This window comes from Malaclemys terrapin, chromosome 5 (assembly GCF_027887155.1).
Source record: "Malaclemys terrapin pileata isolate rMalTer1 chromosome 5, rMalTer1.hap1, whole genome shotgun sequence".
NCBI classification, from domain to species: domain Eukaryota; kingdom Metazoa; phylum Chordata; order Testudines; family Emydidae; genus Malaclemys; species Malaclemys terrapin.
Genome location: NC_071509.1, coordinates 68,108,602 through 68,124,639, shown reverse-complemented (window position 1 = coordinate 68,124,639; position 16,038 = coordinate 68,108,602). Strand labels below are relative to the sequence as shown.

Below are 16,038 nucleotides of genomic sequence, written 5' to 3'. Positions count from 1 at the left end.
ACGAGAAAAAAAACTTTTGTCGTGATAATCAGGATGGTCCATTTCCAACAGTTGACAAGAAGGTGTGAGTAACAGTAGGGGAAAAGAAATTAGCATGGGGAAACAGTTTTTACTTTGTATAATGACAGTTGGTATGGCAAAACCCATTTTTTCATGTTCTCTGTGTATATATATCTTCCTACTGTATTTTCCACTGCATGCATCCGATGAAATGGGTTTTAGCCCACAAAAGCTTATGCTCAAATAAATTTGTTAGTCTCTAAGGTGCCACGAGTACTCCTGGTTCTTTTTGTATGTACCCTGATGATTCATATTAGCAGTTCATTAGCGCACTTTGATCTAGTCTACTTTGAAATGGAACTAGCTGAAAGCACTCTAACAAACTGTTAATGCATGTCAGCAGGGTGCACAGGAACAGTTAAACCACAGAAGGGTAGCAGGGTAGATTCACACCCCATGTTGCCACATCTAATTGTTCATATAGACAGGCCCTTAGAAGAAACCACTGCATTGAGCTAAAGACCTCATCCCAGTTAATACAACCAATGCTTGTAATATTCCTGGGACAACAGTTGTGTGTACATTGTATAGTCTTTGTAAACTCAGTGCTAAGACTTACAGTTATTGCACCAATTTTTAGCCAGAGACTGCTGCAACACAGTTCACCACCCCTTTCAGATACTTCAAAATAGCAATAATAAATACACCTCTACCTCGATATAACGCTGTCCTCGGGAGCCAAAAAATCTTACTGCGTTATAGGTGAAACCGCGTTATATTGAACTTGCTTTGATCCACCGGAGCACGTAGCCCCTCCCCCCTCCCCGGAGCACTGCTTTACCGCGTTATATCCGAATTCATGTTATATCGGGTCGTGTTATACTGGGGTAGAGGTGTACCTATGCTATACCTATATCTCATTATAAAGAGAAGCAGAAATCCTGGCTTTTCTAACATATATGGAACTCCCTTTAGAAATCTTTACTTTTCCATAACTTAATCTAAATTTAGAAATACCCACTATTCTGAAACACTCTTATTTTGCTATAGTGCATTTCTCAGAATACCGGACCATCCCTGATTAACTGATAATGAAATAGGTTATTGATGGAACATTTTACTATACATTCATCCAGTGGTATTCTCTCAAAAACGAACACAAAATATATTGGGGAAATTATTTTGAATGTTTGATAATGTCAGCTTAGTTTTGGTTTGTGCCTATCACCTCCTACCACTCCTAAAATGGCACTTCTTTCCCTTAGATGAATCGTAATAATATTTATTTCTTGAAAGCTTAACTCCTACTTCACTGGCCTCAGCTGAACTATTTTTGCTAGATCCTGAATTTCTTTTCAAGATTGGTTCTTGAAAAACATTTCAGGTAACACAGTTTTGGATGACAGAAACCTTTGTTTTAAACAGTTATTTTCAATGTATGGTCTCAACTAACTTCTACCAATATTTTTTTTAAAACAGTTTTTCCCTAACTATTTAGGCCAGTACATGCCAGCAAAGCCATCTTATGGAAACAGTTTTTAGGAACAGATCTTGAAAGCCATTTCAGGATCCCACAAAGGTTGTATTCTGGATATGGCTTCTGTGTATCTTGGAAAATTAGCTATTATATGTTGAATGACACAAGCTGATATTCCAAATAGCTTGTTGATTTAGTTTTGCAACGGGGGTTAGAATCAAGCTGTTGGTATAATTTGCTGCTGCTGTTTCCCAAGCCAAATTTATATTCTTGTTGGAGTGGTAGCGCTGTTTATTCATTAATTTGTCCCCTATTTAGTAAACAAAAAACATTTTTTTTTTTTTTTTGCTCATTACTGTTTCAATATCTTCCTTTTAGCTTTCCATCTCTTGGATACAGGTACTTTGTTGTTTCTAAAGAGAGAGATTCTAAAAAAATCCATTGAAGCTCTATGATTTTAGCATAGACTAAAAATAACCTTAAACTATGTTCTTTGTTTTTCTTCTAGTGTTGATAAAATATGTATATAAATGTTTTGAAGAATGGTAGATGGGCAGAAGTTGTTTACAAAGCAGCAATTCACTAACATTTTCAAATGACCACATAAACTCTGCAAGTGAAGAGTAAACAAACTAGAAGAATAAAAATATGGGGATTTGTATCACTCTGACTCTCTGTTTTTAACTGAATGCACATTTAGGGTCCTATCTTAAAGGTATTAGAACTATTCTAAATCAAGTAGAGCTGGAAAAAGAAAAAGCACCCCTCACTGGAAGGGAGTGATAAGAAAATGGCAGAATAATGACTAGGACATGCCAGCCTCTCTATTCCCATTAAAGCATATAGTGCCAAAATTCAACAAGAAGACATTGCACCCCATTTGAGGAGCATTTGAACCCAAATGGCCCTTTTCTCCAATATGAGTTAGAGTGCAGGGAATGAAGGGCAACCTTGCTTCACCTCCAGGAGCATTATGCTCTTTGGCCGATGGTAACAGTCCAGACGTGTGTGTGTGTGTGTGTGTGTGTGTGTGTGTGTGTGTGTAGAATGGCCTCAATCTGTATTTGCTTGAAGCTAAATTGTGCATTTCCCAATATCACTCCTGCTTCAGTTCCTGTGTATTCCGTTCTGGCCTAATTAATAATTACAATTACTGGCAAAACAAATGTGGGGATTGTAGACTCAGAAACATCAGTCAGAGATAGATGTGCTGATGAAGAGGCTAAAGTTTATGGCTAACAGCTACATTCCCTGGGTAACAAGTGAAGTGTTGTTCAAACCTGGAGTAGTGCGTATTTGGTGCTTGTAGTGGTGCAAGGAATAGGCACAGAACACTGGGGAAAGAGCAGGAGCCAAGATAAGGAAGTATTGGGCACCGAATAAAATAACTATTTAAAATCTTACTGTGTTAATTATTTCTTAAATAAATATTCCCTATAAGCTTTTTTATGTGAGATGAAGTAAAAATAATAAAGGATGTATTTTCAGCAGTGAGATTCTCATAAATGGCAAATCCATCTTCAGTGGGCTGAAAATGTATCCCTGTTCCGTGTTTTGAAATCCCATCTTGTAATTACAAGACACTTTTCTGTGAGTTTTAGTGCTGACTAATGTTGATTTCATGAAGTTCTGGGAGCTTTGTGCCTTACCAACTTCCTGGAGTTGAACAGGGCAAAAAGAGGCAATACTCTCCTCATAAGCCGTTATTACTGGACTGATCCCCCTTTTCCATTGCCCCAGCAACAACACATATTTCTTCAGTGTAAGAGGAAAGGCGAGTGTAAAGAAAACAGACCTACCTCTGACACTGCATCTCCACCATTACATGTCGTTGAGAGTACATTTTCTGTTTGCACAGGGACTTGGCAGCAGATCTTCTCATGATGACTCCCAATAATGAACTGCAGTTAGTAAAGCTATGTGCTTTCTATCCTGGATCCACAGCAGAGATAAATGACCTACATGAAAAGGTACATTTAAGGGACTTTTATTAATAAAAACAAACATTTACTTGAATAGTAAAATGAGGTTATGTATTGATTTGTTTCTTAATATGTAGATAAATTCATAACACTTATGAATATTATTTTGTATATTAATAATATTTTGTATTATCTTTCATATACATTTTTGTTCTGTGTTTAATCTGCATAAGACTTTTACCATCAGTTTATGCACAATAAGAAATGTGTATTTGGTTTCTGGTATGCTATAAAGGCAGTTTGATGTAGTGACCATCAGACTGGACTGGGACTCAGGAGACGTAGGTTCTATTCCCAGCTCTGCTACAGGCCTGCTGGGTGACTGTGGGTAAGTCACGTTCACTTCTCTGTGTCTCAGTTTCCACATTTATAAAATGAGAATAATGAGATTTACCTCCTCTATAAAGCACTTGGAAATCTGCTGATGGTAAGAGCTTGGTGGTGACTGTTCTTATTATGTGTGCAGTAGCAAACTAAGGCCAGATCCTCTGTCCATAAGAATTTGGATTCCCCCCAGGGTAGAATGTTTCCAATTGCTCATGGTCATAAGAGTCGCCTGTAAATAGGGCTTATAGTCCCCTTCTAGCTGAAGTCATATTAAAGAATCCCTCCTTCCCCCACTACCCTGATCTCTGTGGTACTGCATCTGGTGCCCATTGGCTCCTTTGTCTGGCAGACTTCCTCTGTAGTCTGGAAGAGTCTTCTTCCTCTGACTGCTTTACTTTTGATTCAAACTGCTCATCTAGTGACTTCTTAAACAATGGGTTTGTCACAGAAAGACCTCACGAAGTTCTTAGATGCCTAGGCTGACATTCACCAGACATTTGGCGTATGAAAGGAGACTCGAGGAGCTTGGTTTGTTTACCTTAACCAAAAGAAGGCTGAGGGGGGATATGATTGCTCTCTTTAAATATAGCAGAGGGATAAATACCAGGGAAGGAGAGGAATTATTTCAGCTCAGTACTAATGTGGACACGAGAACGAATGGATATAAACTGGCCGTCAGGAAGTTTAGGCTTGAAATTAGACGAAGGTTTCTAACCACCAGAGGGGTGAAGTTTTAGAACAGCCTTCCAAGGGAAACAGTGGGGGCGAAAGACTTCTCTGGCTTTAAGATTAAGCTTGATAAGTTTATGGAGGGGATGGTTTGATGGGATAAAGTGATTTTAGTCAATAGGTCAATAATGTGCCATCGCTGGTAATTAGCAACAATGGTCAATGATGGGATATTAAAAGTTACTACGGAGAACTTTTTCCAGAGGGTCTGGCTAGAGAATCTTGCCCGCATGCTCGGGGTTCAGCTGATCGCCATATTTGGGGTCGGGAAGGAATTTTCGTCCAGGGTAGATTGGCAGAGGCCCTGGAGGTTTTTCGCTTTCCTCCGCAGCATGGGGCAGAGGTTGCTTGCTGGAGGATTCTCAGCTATTTGAAGTCTTTAAATCATGATTTAGGGACTTCAACAGCTGAGTCAAGGGAGAGAATTCTTCCGGGAGTGGGTGGGTCAGCTTTTGTGGCCCGCATGATGCGGGAGGTCAGACTAGATGATCATAATGGTCCCTTCTGACCTTAGAGTTTATGAGTCTACTGACTCTACCAGTATGCACCCCTATAGAGGGGATTAAAGTGTACTCTCCTAGTGATACACGTCCGTGAAAAAATCTTTATTACCTTTAAATAAAGAGAATGATCTTTTCTTCATATCAGAGAAAATCTGTTTTTGTTATGCTTTATGGGAACTTCCGTAGTTTCTTGAACCTTACCATGTTCAAACAAAGCTATTTATTTCTTGTGTAAAACCTTTGTTTTCCAGTGTAATCTACCAGGCGTAGAAGAGTGTATGCAGCTAGCAGAGACTGCTCAGGCAAATGGGGACATATTTGAAATCATAAAATACTATTTGTTAAGTACAGAACCAGAAAAAGCCCTTCCTCTTGGCATTCAATATATTAAAGGTAGGCTTGTGAATGGAAGAACCTGATCTCAATATAGTCATTTGTTTGGCTTCTTTCTGCTTTGGTATTTACCATTTTCATTTTTTGTTTGTATTTTTCAACAGAACAAATCAGTAGCTCAGATTGGACTTTGGATTCAGTGTGTCCCTTTCTTGATCTTCTAAGCTATATACGCACTGAAAGATTAGTGCTGCATAAATGTAGTGAGTGAGTATGTTTCCCATGACTATAAAACTGAGACTTCCCTCTTTTTTTTAAAGATTACTCTTTCTCCTTGTTTTCAGTCATGTGTTCTACATCTTTCCTACAGCTAGCAATCACTTGGATATCTTTACAACATAGCTCTCAGCTTACCCAGCTGAATAAAAATAACAAATACAACTATATGATCTAATCCATCAGCCCTAACATGGGCAAACTTCCTTTGAGCCAATGGGTGTTTTGCAAATGTTGGGACTGAAGGTTAGGTCCTAAATTCAGATTCAGGCCAGCTCATCTGCATCTGTAGTAGCAGAGCAGGATCTTGAAGGAATAAATGCAAGATCTTTTCTGGTTGAGTTTCACTGAATTGATGAAGGTGTTGTGAGAACTTCAGGCCACAACCTGTGCATTCCCTATTTTGGGTAGTCAAGAAGGTTGTGGTGAGACCACTATCACAGTATCTAGCTTCCTCAGAACTCCTTGACACTCTAGTCAAAATGGACATAAACCTGGGTTTAGTACACAGGCTGCACTTCTTGCATTTAATTTTCCCTTTGAGGTAACAATGATCAGGTATTCTTGCTGACTTTTAGATCTGTCAGCTGCCTTTGAAACTGCTGATCATGAAGTGTTGCTGACCCATCTTTCGTCTCAGGCAGGAATAGCTGGGTGGAGGTTGCTTTTTCTAGCTGAGAAGACCCCAAGAGTTGTAATAGGCAATTATTTGTCAACTGTGAGGGCACTCTCATGTAGGGTCCTGCAGGATTCCATCTTATTGCCCCTCTTGTATCAATGTGTATATCTGGCCTATTAAAGGAGTTAGTGAAGAGACTCAGATGGCATTGTTTTCTGGCTAATGACCTTAAGTTTTATTTCTCCAATTCAAATGACCAAGCTGGAGCTGTTGAGAGACTAATGCAGTGTATAGGTGAAATTGGGGCATGGATGAGAGCAAGCTGGCTGAGGCTCAATCCAGACAAGACAGGTGATGCTGGTAGGTTGAGAGAAACAACCCGAAGAGTTAGTGGAGATTTTATTTGCACCAAAGAGTGAGGGTGTTCAGCTGCCATTGTTAAATAACTAGAGTCTGGCTAGACCAATAACTTCATTTAAAAGTGACTGTCATGATCAAAAAGGTGTTTTACTATCTACCTCTGGCCAGATGAGTATGACATACTCTTTCAAATTCAGATATAGCTACTATCATTCATGCCTGTGTCACTGCAAGGTTAGACTATCTCAGTGCACTCTGTGGGGGATACATCTTAAATTTAATAGGCAGCTGGAACTGGTGCAGAAGGTAGCTGTCTGGTTGATAACTAGGCCATTCTGTAGAGAGCACGTGGTTCTGCAGATAGATTTTAAGGTATTGGCTTGAACTTATAAAGCCTTAAATAGCCAAAGTGTAGTTGAGCACCATCCGAAGAAGTGGGCTGTAGTCCACGAAAGCTTATGCTCTAATAAATCTGTTAGTCTCTAAGGTGCCACAAGTACTCCTGTTCTTTTTGTGGATACAGACTAACACGGCTGCTACTCTGAAATCTATCTTCATGATACACTGGCTTTGTCTACACTATGCAGCTTTTAGTGACATGGCTGTGTGCTAGAAGCTGTGCTGCTAAAATGCGCGCATGCAGTTTAGCTGCTTTTTGTCAGCAAGAGAGTTCTTTCCTGCCTACAAAAAACTTCCACCCCAACGAGCGGCGGTAGCTTTGTTGGCAGGAGAGCACTCCTGCAGACAAAGCACTCTTCAAACCGGTGCTTTTCCTTGACAAAACTTTTGTCTTTCGGGGGGCGGGTGAGGAGGGGTGTTTTCTTAACACCTTTGAATGACAAAAGTTTTGTAATTCACTTGCCAGTGTAGACAAAGCCACTGTTGCAATCATGATCACCAGAGACACTGATGGTAAATCCTCCTCTGCATAACAGAGAGAGCATTCTCCATAAGAGCCCAGAGCTCTGGTATGCCCTCCGGCTGCTGATCTGAAATGCCTGGAGTTAAGGACTTAAGGAGTATGCTGCAGTGCCTAGGCTTTCTCTACACTGCCAATTGAATGACAAACTTTTGTCGTTCACAGGTGCTTAAAAAGCCTCCCCCGCCCCCTGCCCCGAAAGACAAAAGTTGCAACAGCAAGTGCAAGTGTAAACAGCTCATTGTTGGCAGAAGTGCTCTCGTGTTGACAACGTGAACCCCACTCCTAGGGGAGGAAGTATTTTGTTGGCAAAAGTGCCGACAAACAGCGTTTGCACTGCCCGATTTTTAGTGACACAGCTGTGTCGCTAAAAGCAGTGTAGTGTAGACAAAGCCTAAATGTTTTGCATGGTTTAGAGAATGTGGGAGTTTTATTACTGGTTATAGATATGATATAATGCATTCAGTTTACCTAATTGACATTATCCTGCCTGATTGCATAAAATCAGAGGAGGCTTTTGTGGGGGGAAGCAAATAGGAAACAAAACAAAGATAGAGAAAAGGCTCCTTAAGGGAATAATGGGAGAAGCTATTAATTGGGGATTGCCCCTGTACACCTCCTAGCCAGGATTACATTTCCCAGATCTAAGCCTACAATCAAAGGGGATACTAAACCTTTAAGAGTTTGTCTATGCTGCAATCAGGCACCCACAACTGGCCTGTGGCAACTGACAGGCTTGCAGGGCTCAGGCTGCGGGGCTATAAAATTGCAGTGGTAGATGTTCAGGCTCAGACTGGAGCGTGGGGTATGGGACCCTGCAAGGGGGGAGGGTCCCACAGCCTTAGCCTCGGGAGTTTTACCGTAGTGTAGACATACTCTAAAACAGCATTTCTCAACCTTTTTGATACCAGGAACCATCTTGCTGCCTTTCTAAACTGTGTCAGGGAGATTTTAGGGACTGGTGTCGGTCCACGGACTCGTCATTGAACAACACTGGTCTAAAAGACCCTGGTGGAACAAAGAAGGGGAGGTGTGAGATATCTAAGGCTGCCTGGTGGAGAGTCTCAGAGAGAGAGAGAAGCTGCAGCAAGAAGGCTGTTTCTCCTAACTCAGAGATTAATGAATTTATCAAAGCTTGTAAGGAAATGTTAAGAGCTAGGTAAAGGGAAATAGACATATAGGCCTTCGTTTTTACCCTTTGCTCTGCATAATCTGTACCTTTTGAGTGAATGAATATGTTATGCATTCTTTCGAAGAAGCTGTTTTTATCACTTTTTTTTGGCTGCTGTTGCAGGCTCCTGGAGGTAAAGAGTTCACAGGTGCCAAACCCAGTTGAATCTGTCATGTTAACACTCTTGAGAAACAGATGCTGCAACCCAAAGATCCAGTTCCAAAGTGATTGGAACACTGGATTCCACCCTGGAGACGGGTGCAGGGGAGCCAGGGATCTAAAGTGCAACTTGCCCTGTAACCATGGCCCCTGCTTTTGAAGAGAGGACTGAAGTACTGGCTAATATGTGGGGATGATATTGTTTGTATGTGGAGCTGTAGCCTACTGAAAGGAGTGAGCTGGCTGAAATTTGTACTTGCATTTATTTTAAATAACTGAAAATGCTCAGAGTCCATGTGTGGCACTTTTTATTCTGAAGCATAAGAAAAAATAAAAATCAATAAATGGAATCCGTGTTGAGCAGATGAAGTGTAGTTTACAGTTATCTGGTTTAGAACTTAAATGTAATCAACCAGGCAGCACACACATTCCCTACAGAAATTCACAGATCAAGCAATATTTTAAATTATTTAGTAGAGTAATAGTCTGTTTAAAGTTTCTACAGATGATTGAAAACTCTGATTACCTTTGATCCTTTTCTATTTTTAGAGTTCGGAATGAGCTGCTGATATTGTCTGGTTACGCTGGTGCTTTACTTGCTATTAGAAGACAGTATGCTAGCATTGTACCTGCACTTTATGAATACACAAGGTAATATTAATTGTATACCAATTTGCACTGCAGTAGCACCCAGGAGCCTTCATCAGGATTATGATACATAGTAAGAGAGAGCCCCTGCCCCCAGAAGCTTATCAATCTAAAGTCCCATTCATGCAATGAGCACATGTGGATGTACTCCTATGCTCACCCAGAGCTCCATTGGCTTCTTGCATTGCACAGGCACAAGGTCAGCCTGAAAACAGAATTTGGGCCTCAGTCAAACTGTGTGGTCCTGAAAGAAAAGATTATTTTTTATAAGTAAATAGATATTCTAGATCTTCTCCTTGCTTTATCATAAGTTATCAATTGTACTTTATAATTTTGACTGAAATTGATTTGGGAAATAATAACAGGATGAGATATTCTCTTTTATAAGAGAAACAAGAAGCTAAGGAAAAATAGGTTAGTAATAATTTATTTGTGACACTTAAGACATCAAGCTTTGAGGCGTCCTGGGACTCACAGAATCCATGTAGGTTTCAGGAGAACAAGGACCCTCTAAAGCTGTATTTCTTTAGCCTGACCCTGCAAGACCTATAAAATCCACGACAATCTGACCTCATAGCTTTTTATGCTCCAATCCAACAAAGCACATAAGCACATGAGATGTCCCAGTAAAGTCAAATGGCCCTGTATATATGCTTAAACATAAGTACATGCATGCTTGTAGAATCAGGGACTGAGTAAACTGAAAAGCTGTCCCTCTTTTCTTGCTCTGGTTTATGTAAAATTAGGTCCAGTGTTAGTTTTCTGAAAATTCCTATTTCCACATGTACTCAGACAAGACAAGGTTGTTTCAGATATTGTGCTAAATAACATTACATTGATCCACTTAGCCCTCCAACATCCTCAGATATTGTATTTATCATTTCAGCATACACCAGTCAGTAATACGTATCAAGGCACACAATTCCTATAAGATTCAATAACTGTCATTTTAAAAAAAAAGCGCATATAGCTTTAAAAATAGACTTCAAAGGAAAACTCTGCAGTTAAATCAAGATAATTATATATGAAAATATAAAAACTAATAATTCCTAAATTTAACTCGTGTTATAGCAAAAATATCCAATTTTATGGTCAATTCAACATTTACTCAAAGACAGATTCATATTGCTAATTTCTAGCTTCTTTTCCCTTCAATTCTAACAATGTATATTTTCTTGATTTAATTTTTTTCTGTGGGAAGATATTTTAATTCGTTTTTATTTCTTTTTTTAGTCAGCTTTTAAAACGACGGGAGGTATCTGTACCCCTGAAAATTGAACAGCTTTCTGAGGAACTAGATGCTTGGAGAGCTTGTACTCAGTTAGTCAACAAGTACGTGTGAAACATAAAGTTATCATAATAAAATTACTATGATTTAAATATGCTCATTGTAAATACAATGTTTATCCCATTTTTTCTTTGTAGAATATGACTATATCAATTTATGTAAAAATTAAGATACTTCATTTTGAAATAATATTCTTTGTTTTTGTGCATCTTGAGGTATACTGCAAATGAAATGCATAGCTTAAAATGAAATATATTTTACTCTCAGATCTACTGATGAATTATCATATACCCCTCCATCCGAATCACAGAGAATGGTTTATTCAACATTGGTATCACGAATAAAAGAAGAGCCTCTTAAAGGAATTATTGGACCAGATTATGTCACTGGGTCTAATCTTCCTAGTCACTCAGATGTTCACATCTCTTGTTTGACAGGGTTAAGGATACAGGTACCATTTTATGGAGCCTGAGTGCTCTTTTTGGAATACTTCATAAAATAACAGTTACTTTAAAGACAGTCAAACCAATTGTTTTCAAGTGAAGAGACTGAATAAAAATTGAAAATAGTTGAGGCTTGCAGCATTCTCAAAGAAAACCTCTGAGGAAGAAGGGGCAAGTTGGAATATTGCTATTGAGTACCCTGCAATGGCAGAAGCTGCCATTTTGCCTTGGAGGACACTGGCCTTAACTACAGTAGGCTATACAGAAAAGAAAAATTTCAGGAGGAAAAAATGTTTGAAATCCCCAATTGGAGCAGTCAAAAGTTTTTAGTCTGTATAAGGAATAGAAATGTCTCTTAGCACAGGAGTGGGCAAACTAAGGCCTGCGGGCCAGAGCCGGCCTATCAGGGCTTTGGATCCAGCCCGCGGGATTGCCACCCCTGTGGCATCATGGGCCCCACGCAGCTTCCAGAAGCGATCGGCACCACGTCCCTGCGGCCCCTGGGAGTGAGGGGGCAGAGGGCTCTGTGCGTCGCCCTCACTTGTAGGCACCGCCCCCCACAGCTCCCATTAGCCGGGAACGGGGAACCACGGCCAATGGGAGCTTTGGGGCAGGTACCCGCAGGTGAGGGCAGTGCACGGAGCCCTCTGTCCCTCCTTCTTCCCCCCCGGGGCCGCAGGGACGTGGTGCTGGATGCTTCCAGGACCGGCACGAGACCAGGGCAGGCAGCCTGCCTGAGCGCCGCTGCGTGCTGCTGCCACCCCGGAGCTGCTCCAGGTAAACGGCGCCAGGCCGGAGCCTGCACTCCAAATCCCTCCTGCACCCCAATCCCCTGCCCTGAGCCCCCTCCTGCACTCCAACCCCCTGCCCTGAGCCCCTTCCTGCACACTGTACCACTCCCGCACCCCAACCCCCTGCTCCAGCCCTACATTCATGGCCCTGCATGCAATTTCCTCACTCAGCTGTGGCCCTCGGACCAAAAAGTTTGCCCACCCCTGTCTTAGCATATGCTGTTTTAATATATGCGAGCTATTGCCAACCTCACCGTGGTTTGACTTGAAAACAATTTAAAAGTTTTATTTTAGACTTCACACTGTCCTTAATGTGTTGAAAATATGTGTTATAATATGCATTTCTAGAGTGCCAACCACTACAGTACCCAGGAGCCATTACATGAATTAAAAACATACATGGGTGATCCTTCAGAGGACAGTTCTCATCTTTTCCCCATAATTAAATAATATAAAGGATACACTTTCAAACATGACTATCAGCTTCCAATTACATTTATGACTTATACAGTGCTTTGTGATCAAAGTATTTAACATATATTAATCCTCAGTAAATTCCTGTGAGGTACATATTATTATTATTGCCATTTTTACAGATAGGGAAACAGACTGAGATTCTCAACTCTGCCAGGCACGTTTCTCTAGACCATGCTGCCATTTGAAGACATTGTGGGCTTGTACACTCCAGCGCTTACTTCGGTATAACATAAGTCACTTGTGGGTGTGAAAAAGCCACCCCTCTGAGTGACAAGCGCTACTGCTGCTCAGGGAGGTGCAGTAATTATGCAGACAGGAGAGTATACATACTCAGTAGCCACACAGGAAGAATTAATTAACTATAAGATAGTTTGTAAATATTACAGAATTATTATTTTAAGATGTAGCTAACTCAGGAATTTAGGAAATGTGAAATTTGGGCTTGCAGATTTTTAGGACACCTCTGTTTACCTGATAAATATAGCATTATAAATTTAGTATGAAAGTTTTAGTCAGACTTGATTATAACAGGTTTAACTTTTTAAGCCTGTAAAGCTATTACATAAATTAGCATTGTATTCTTTATTCATTTTCATCTCAGATGAAGTAAAAATGTGCATTTGCTAGACTGCATCTCTTCTGGGAGTATGGAGACATGATGTGTATCTTTTTCCTTCCCTCCTCAAACATTCACAGGGTCCAGTGTTTTTCCTTGAAGATGGAAAATCAGCTATTTCACTGAATGATGCTTTGATGTGGGCCAAAGTGAATCCCTTCTCACCATTAGGAACAGGAATACGACTCAACCCATTCTGATAAGACTTTTTCCTCTGTAGTGCTTAAAACAAGTAACATCCAGTAGGTTAACATTAATTTAACCTTGATTGTTGAAGGATAGAAAGATGGCAGTTGATTCTTCCTGAAGGACAATTATTTGAATTTTGCAAAATGTAAATGAGAAAATGAAAAATAGATTTTTATATATATAAAGTTATATGATAATCCAAAGAAAAAAAGTCCTTACATAATTGACAGCCATGTTTTTTTTTAAAAAAGAGAATACTGTCAGACAACTAAAAACATTTCAGTAAATTTTTGTGAGCAAATTGTAAACCAAGTAAAGAAATATCTGAACATTAGCAAAATACTGGGGTAGCTGAAACTGTGAAATTCATAAGACATTTTTAAATACATCAGTATGCATTTATGCTTTTATGAATTGCCACTGAGATACAGCTGAGTTTCATACATTCTGTATGCCCTTTTGTTTGTATCTAATACTTGGTAAAATGTGATTCTAAAGAGTGATAGTGTAAATTAAATGACAACATAGTCAAAATACTTCAATTTTTAATTAAAAAAATCTTTCCATACAATAAATATTGAAGCTTTAACAGGAAAAGAGAAGTCATTTTGATGAATATCTAGATTAGGATAAATTATTCTATTTTCTAATAAATCCATATTTAGCACTTCCCCCATTATATTTTATTGAGCGCTAAAATGTGTTCTATTAACCTTATTTTTTTAATAAATAGCTTGTAAGTAATAAACAGCTTATTTAATGAAAATTATTGAAATACATTATGTAAATTAAGATTTTTGTTTTTTAATTTTGTATAGATTGTAAAAATTTGTATGGTATTGAGGATCTGATACATAAATATGTGGGCATTGCTTTATTTAGTTGGATGGTTAGTTCACATCTAGTATCATGTGCGCAAATGAAAGAAAAAATTATGGCAGTAGAATATTTTATTCTAAAAATTGTGCATAATATCAAATACCTGCCTGAGAAGACCAGTTGTTCACAGATAGAATTGTTCTTGCATCAAATAGTATTAGAAATCCTTTTGCTGGGTTCCCTGATCAGCATGTTAGTGGCACTGTTCTCATCAGCTTCACTTTCTCTTTCCCCTGCCTCTCCCTCCCCGCCCCCCCAAAAAAACAAACGTACGTTATTCTGGTTAGGATATCAAGAGATAATAATAAAAATGACTGAAAATGTTTTAAATAACCTGTACAAAATAGGAACAACACAAGATATAGCCCTTTTCATCGTAAAATGCCTTGCAAACCTAATCCTCACACGATCCCTATGAGGTAGTAAGGAATGTCCTCATTTTACTAAGTGGAAACTGAGATAGAAAGGCTAGCTGATCGGCCCTAGGCTACAGAGGAAGTTAAAACTCAGGAATTCTATGAAATATGGAAAAAACAAACATTTTTCTTTTTTTTAGTTTAAAGTTAATAATTTTATTCCACAAAGGGTTTATTGAATTTATTACAGATTTTTGGCGCCTCAAATAAATAGTACATCCTAACTACCAGCCCTTGTTTTGCAAGAGAGTTAGGTATCACTTTATTGCTTCTACCATTTGAGATTTGTTTCTCTTTGTTTAATTATATGGAATTTGGGGAATGAGAGTTGGAATTCAGAAAAAAGAACCATTATACTAATTTGTGGAAGAACTATAACCTCTCCAGCTGTGAATAAACAATGGTTATTTTTGTTGAATCAAAGATCAGTAGTTACCTTGTGCTGTGTGACTTGTATGTCCGATGTGTATGTAAAAGAAATATAGGCATTTTCAGATGGGGAAAGATGGAGAGGATTGATCATAAACACCAAAGTTTGTTTAACTGTATGAATTGGAATCTGAAGGATTGACTCAACTGCCACTCTATTCTTTAAATCTTTGGTAATATCCTGAAGATTTGTACTTAAGTCTTTTAAATAATTATAAATATGTAGTAAAACTGCATCAATTTGTGGAAGTTGTGCCTTAGTGTGGAATCTCAGACAAATCTATTCCCTTTTTTGACACTGAGGGAGGCAAATTATTTTTTCATTGTTAGGTTTAGAGTATAAAAATTGAGTTAAAGGGCACTTTTTATATTAGAAATATGTCTGCTAATAGTCTTTGTGAACAAAAATTATGTTGTATTTGCTTTAAGGTAGTCCTTACCCTATGTGGGGGGAAAACGTAAGAAAACATATTGTAAAATGTGCATTTACTGTTACAATAAATGTAGTCGTAACTGTCAAAACATAGCTGCATCAATGTTTTCCAAAATAATTTCAGGTTGTTTGCTAAAATGTGATTTCATTGTCAAGCAGAACTGCTCAACTGTAGCTATTTCCCCTCCATATTAAAAAAAAAAATTCTGATGTCTTTACCTTCAAATAATTGCTATACAGTGTCTGAATTTCTCTATTGCTTTCTAGGCAAAAATACTAAAAGCCGTAAAACTTTTATATCCGGTAACAGGTGCTCTGAAAAAATCTCTTGTGATCTTAGTGTTCTTGTAATAAGTGCTAAACGAATAAAATGTCTCTACCAAAGTCACAGGTTTATCAAAATGAAGAAAAATGTCAAAACTATTACTATTGTTCTAAGCTTCAGAGACTGGAGACAAACACCAGTTGTAAACTTAATTACAAATCTTAGAGAAAAGCTAATTTTATGCTCTGATATTTAATTTAATTTTGGACAGCTCAGATTTTGACTCTTGTAACAAAAATTTAACAATGC

At 38.8% G+C, this 16,038-nt stretch overlaps 1 protein-coding gene across 1 annotated transcript in view; it reads left to right on the top strand.

Annotated features, from left to right (window-relative positions):
* Positions 1 to 15,555, top strand: part of WDR17 (WD repeat domain 17) — a 98,017-nt gene extending 82,462 nt beyond the window's left edge. The window contains exons 23-30 of the mRNA XM_054029156.1: positions 1,856 to 1,876; positions 3,336 to 3,447; positions 5,270 to 5,411; positions 5,516 to 5,618; positions 9,405 to 9,506; positions 10,737 to 10,835; positions 11,059 to 11,242; positions 13,199 to 15,555. Of these exons, the coding sequence (XP_053885131.1) occupies positions 1,856 to 1,876; positions 3,336 to 3,447; positions 5,270 to 5,411; positions 5,516 to 5,618; positions 9,405 to 9,506; positions 10,737 to 10,835; positions 11,059 to 11,242; positions 13,199 to 13,318 (883 nt within the window). The 3' untranslated portion in view covers positions 13,319 to 15,555. The remainder of the gene's footprint in view (positions 1 to 1,855; positions 1,877 to 3,335; positions 3,448 to 5,269; positions 5,412 to 5,515; positions 5,619 to 9,404; positions 9,507 to 10,736; positions 10,836 to 11,058; positions 11,243 to 13,198) is intronic.
* Positions 15,556 to 16,038: the final 483 nt, after the last annotated feature.